This window comes from Mobula birostris, chromosome 13 (assembly GCF_030028105.1).
Source record: "Mobula birostris isolate sMobBir1 chromosome 13, sMobBir1.hap1, whole genome shotgun sequence".
Classification (NCBI taxonomy): Eukaryota; Metazoa; Chordata; class Chondrichthyes; order Myliobatiformes; family Myliobatidae; genus Mobula; species Mobula birostris.
Genome location: NC_092382.1, coordinates 99329358 through 99335289, shown reverse-complemented (window position 1 = coordinate 99335289; position 5932 = coordinate 99329358). Strand labels below are relative to the sequence as shown.

The following is a 5932-nucleotide window of genomic DNA, read 5'->3' as shown; positions in this document are numbered from 1 at the left end:
GGTCTACCAGTCTCCATACCTCAAGCCTTCTTGTGCAGGGTGCATGTCCGTCAATCTTTTCTCCACTTATTCCTGACCAACCGCACCTTTGCATGGTGACCAAATATAGTACTCAGTTTTACGAGTGCGCCCTCATCAACGGCTCAAAGAACTGCAACATGATCTCAAAGCGACTCTCCTGAAATCCGTGTCTGAGCAAGCCTGGCGGACTGTACGCTACTTTTCTATTGCTGACATGGAATAGCTTTCTGAATAATTATCGAGAACCTCTGCTTGCAGTCCGAGTCCAAGGACGCTCAAAACTGCTGTGCAGGTTGACTTTGTGGTGAAGAAGGCTTAAATTTGACCTACCAACGGTCAGTTTTCTATCTATCCCCTAACGAATCCTTTTTGCTTGAAGAATGAGAGTGTCCTTCCATTTTCTTCACAGGCACATGTCTGTCTCAGCTTCTGCAGGCAGTTGTGCAGAACAAGCCGTCGGGTATAATCAGGGCAGAGGCTGATCGTTTCTTGATAGGCCAGGGTAAGAAGAGTTATGGGACAAAGCAGGAGATTTGGGCTGAGAGGAAAATTGGATCAGCCGTGATAAACTACAGAGCAGACTCGATGTGCCAAATTGGCATAATTCTGCTCCAATATCTCATGGTCTGATGATCTGAATGTCAGGACAGTTTGGTGGGCCATCCAATTCCTTGCGCGATTTGATCAAGGGGTAGGTGGTTATGTAGGTGAAAGACGTGTTAGCCTTCATTTGAGGAGAGCTGGACACAGCTGGACTATTTTCTCCAGAACGGCGGTCCGCAGGAGCAAAATTCGGCCGTTGTCCCATTGCATCCATGAAAGAAAATCGCATATATGCTGCCTGTTCAGCTGAGTTTCTCCAGCATTTTGTGTGTGTTAATTCAACCTTCCAACATCAGTAGAGCTCATGTGTTTATGATTTGCTGCTGCATTGCAAAGTTTTCACGGGGCACACCGACCTTGAAGAAATTTAAATCCTCATTTCAAAAGGAGTTCATTGAGAGTCTCTCTCACTGATCCTCCTCTGGCCTATCAGATTACTTCCTCACCCACCCTTTTCCTCCCCCAACCGACGGGCTTCACCTGTCATATTCTTACTATATTTCTCCTCCTCCTCCACTACACACACTTTCAATTCATGTGTCTTCCCCCATCCTTTCGAGTCCTGAAGAAAGGTCTTGGTGAAAACATTGACAGCTCATTCATTTCCATAGACGTTGAGATCCTCCAACATCATGAAAGAATATAGTGCACGCTCTATTTTTAATCTCCAACCGAAAATGGTGTCTGCTCCACCGTTCCGTCATGGCTGATTTACGATCCCCCCAAAAGGCATTCTCCTACCTTCTCCCGTAACCTTTGGCGGCCTCAATCATCAGAAGCCTTTCAAACTCCGCTTTAAAGGTGCCCAACAACTCGGCCTCTCGTCTGTTCTGTTCATCTGACTTACCATTATTCTCCAGCTGGAGAAACACGATCTCCCCTTTCGTCCATTGTCAACTCTCCTCAGCTTCCCTCTTCTCCGTTCCCTTCCCTCTTCCACCTATCTCCTCACCGGATCTTACTTCGTCCCCATCGGCCCACTCCCGTCACCTTATTTTCCCTACCACCTGTCAGTTTGTAATCCATCCCCTCATCCCGAGAACACACACGGCCCCTTGCCGTTCCCAATCTAGCTCCTAATTGTCATTTGCTCATTCCTTAATTTAGAATCGAGAACGTGGAATAGTACAGACACAGGAACAGACCCTGAGCCCTACAATGTCGTGTTGAACCAGTTACTGTAGTAACCAAGTGGCTAACTGATCGTTTCAGCTTACACAATGAGCATATATTTCCATTAATTTTACTCATGTGCACATGCCTATCGGAGTCCGTCTTAAAAGTTACAAATCATTGTGCCTCCACCACCAGTCCAGGAAGAGCATCCCAATCACCTGCTACTCTCTGTGTGAAGGTACCATTTGAAATGACCACGGCCTTAACTTTAATTTCTCCGGCACTTTGCGTATGTCTGGAAATATATTTTCTTTGTGTGTTGTCTGCAAGATTATTAATCAGTCTCTCTGCATTCATTCGAGACAGTTATGTATGTACAGAAACCCCGTAACCACTCTCTGTTAACTACTGCCTATTGTCTGTTCTTTGTGCGATATGTTTAAAATGCGATCCCTGGGTTGCCATGTTGAAATGTCTGCATTGCTCTTTGCCGCCCTCTAGCGGCATACGAATCTCTGTTTTATTATGTTTGCATATGAATGTATCAAACAGTGGGGTTACTGAATTACCTGTTCACGAACGGGTGCTTCGGTCCAAGTCGACCACGCTGAACATTTTACTTATACCTCAACATCAGCAATCTTGGTGTTCTCTACTTTTTCTCTATATTCGTAAAAAATATAACCTTTTCACAAATCCTCTATCGTTTCGAAGCAATGTAGAGACCGAACTCTTGTATTAGTTTGACAAAGTTGTCAGTTCTCGGGCTAATTTGACAACCCACGCGCACTCTTACCAAGCTTCCTCAACATCCACAACCCCATCACGTTTCGAGTCCTCTGCAAGCGTATTTATATGTCACCTACATTTTCATCCAAGTCAAACGCCAGAGAATCTCCAACACATGTCAAATGCAGACTGCAGAATGGTTGCCCTCTACCACGACCCTCTGTGCACAATCTCCGGACCAAATTTGAATGGATGCTGTGCCCTGAAGCTTCGTTTTCTGGATCACCCTACCCGTTAAGGGTCCTTCTGCAAAGTCTGACATATAGTTCATTCTGAACGGTCGAGCCTCAGGTGCCGAATCTCAATAAATAAATAGACACCCGGTGTCTTTTCCTCAACAATCACCTTCCCCACATAACCAATGTACTCAATCCAATTCGACAGATTGACCGCCACTGCACCAAGTGTTCAAGAATTTATTTGATTTCTCAGAAGGCATTGCGATGGCAATTGGTGCTTCAGACGTACGAACGACGATTGGACGAGTGGTTTTACGAGTGCGAGTTACTGAAATATTCCCTGGGTGACAGAGAATGTCGAAAGAACTCCGGAACAAATGGAGATTTGCAGACTTTCCACGCCAACCAGTCTCCCCGATCCGTTCAAAGGCTGGGGTTCCTGGAACCAAAACTCTCGGCACAGGAAAGCTATTGAGCTACATCGGGCGTACCTGGGCAGGCGTTCGGACCGCACGGAATACCGGCAGGGGACAACGGTCGTATTACATTGGTGATGTCAAAGCTTCGCATGCAAATAACGGTGGAATCAACCACTTGGTGGAAATGAGGGGAGGCATTACAGGGAACTCGTGAAGAAAGTAAACTGGAAGGAGCACAGTGGAGGCAGATTGGAAACAGGTCACCGATGGTGCTCGTGCATGGACAAGGGGAGGCGGGAGGTATCGGGGCTGTCAACAACCCCACTGGAACTGCACATGCCACTGAAGAGACGGGGTATTTTGCGGAAGTAGGAGAGAAGCGTCACTGAGGATTAATGCTGTCCTGACAAGGCCGAGTGAACTTTGCCATGAGACAAAACGGCGATTTCACAGTCTCCTTCAGCTGCAGCCTGAACCTGGCCTGGATCACGACGTAAAGGGCCGTGTTGGTGCAGCAGCTCAGAATTTGCAGCATGTATCCCAGCTCCCGCAGAGAATTCGGGGGTATCACGTGTAAGTAATCAATCAAGCTATCCCATACGGAATACACCGTCAGCAGCACCCACAGCAGGATGAAATTCCCCGACATCACCAGCAGTAACAGGAGGGATTGCCTGCGGTCCTTCATCTTTGGGTCGGCGGGAGTCTCGCCATCGCCCGAACCACGGAGTCTCCTCCGGACTCGGCTGGCTAGTAAGACATGTCTGATTGTTAAACTGTTGAGCAGGAGAATCAACACAAAGGGGAATATTGGTGTGAGGAAATAATGAATCAGTTCAAATGTTGCCTCCTGAGATAGGGAAAAGAAACCACGTCCACTCAGACAGAGCAAGGAAGTAAATGACATCGAATATGTCCCGTCGAGCATAAAGTACCAGAATATGTTCATTACGCAGGTCAGCACAGTCACTGTCCAGAGAACCAGAGCCGCCGCTCTCCCGGTGCCGTATTTTCGTTTCAGCTTCTGAAGACAAATGGTGACAAACCGATCAAAGGTGAAAGTGACGGTGAACCAGACGGAACAGTCCGTGGCGGCGTAGAACACGACGGTGTGGATATTACACACGGGAACGCGATGCGACCAAAAGAAAACCTTCATTGGCATCGTGATCTTGCTCAATACCAGATCGAAGAGAACGACGAGCTGATCCGCTGCTACCATGGCAACCAGGTACCTTGTGATGCCTTTGGAGAGACCGCACTTTCCCCGAGACAGGATGACAATTGTTACTGCGTTCACTGTGCGGAGGACAATAAAGACCATTAACACACATTTGGATGGAAACATCCTCTGAAAACAATATTTTAATCGACAACACTTCCGAGAGCATAGATGGATTGGAATCAAATGGATTGGATTGAATTGGGAGACATTAACAAATCGGTGGTGATTATAATATGGCTACTGTAGTTCAGGATAATGAGGAGAATTTCACTGAAACCTAGCGAACATTGAAAGGCCGAGATATCGTGGACATCGAGAGCGTAGTTTCTGTAGTGGGGGAGTCTGCACTTGAAGACGAGGTTTCACAATAGAAGGGCTCACCTTGGAACAGAGACGGGGAAAAATTCTTTACCCAGAGGCTGTTGAATGTGTGGAATTCATCGCCAGAGACAGATATGGTGGCCAATTCACTGGAATCATGTGCAGAGGACAGTGATGGGCTCTTGATTCAACGGGGCGCCGATGACTACGGGACTGGGCGCCAGAGTGTGGTTGAGAGGGATAATAAATCAGCTATGATAGAATGCGGGAGAAGGCTCGGTGCTCGAATGACCGAATTTAGCTCCCAAGCCTCATGGACTAAGCAGTGATAACAACGCATGGCTGGAATGCACTCTGAACTTTGGAAACTGAAGAAGGAGGTACAGACGGGAGGTGTTAAGAGAATAACGAACTGATTAATGTACCAGTGATCACGGTGACAGAAATTCAACACCCCCCATCTGTAAACACGGGAGAAGATGAGAATATAAGAACATTAGTAATAGGAGCAGGAATAGACCATCTGTTCAGACTGGCATGCTCCGGCAATGAAAATGAACATCACTGATCTAACCATGCATTCATCGCCTCTTACCTAACTATTCCTCACAGCCCTTAATTCATCTAATGCAAAAGCTATGGCAGCCAGTCTTAAATATCTTTATTGATGTAGCCTCCACTACTTCCTTGAGCAGAGAATTCCACACATTCACCAGTCTCTGAGAGGAGAAGTTCCTGCTCATCCCGGTACTAAATTTACTCCCCAGAATCCTCAGGCTATGTCCCGTAGCTCTAGACGCACCTACCAGTGGAAACAACTTTCCTGACGCTATCTTATCTATCCCTTCCAGGACTTTATATGTTTCTAGAAGATTTCCTCTCATTCTTCTGAGCTCCAGCGTGCACGATCCCAGTCGACTCAATTTCCCCTCATTCTCGGACCACCTCATCTCTGGAATCAACTGGTGAACCGCCTGCACAGCCAGTTTATCCGTCGTCAAGTCAGGAGTCGAGAGGCGCACAGTACTCCAAATGTCGCCTCACCAGTACCTTGCGCATTTGCAGCATAACCTCCCTGTTCTTAAACTCAATCCCTCTGGCAACAAAGACTAATTTGCCTTCTTCATAGCCTGCTGCACCGGCAAACTACAAGCACAAGCGCTCCAAAGCCCCTCCGCACAGCAACATGCTGCTATCGTTTACCACTGAAATAACATGCTGTGCTGAAAATTGCCCGTCCCAAGTAGATGACCTCGCAT

General features: G+C 47.1%; 1 protein-coding gene across 1 annotated transcript; it reads right to left on the bottom strand.

Annotated features, from left to right (window-relative positions):
* Positions 1-3509: 3509 nt before the first annotated feature.
* LOC140208073 (probable G-protein coupled receptor 139) lies at positions 3510-4451 on the bottom strand. The gene has a single exon (XM_072276597.1). The coding sequence runs from the start codon at positions 4449-4451 to the stop codon at positions 3510-3512; it is 942 nt and encodes a 313-aa protein (XP_072132698.1).
* Positions 4452-5932: the final 1481 nt, after the last annotated feature.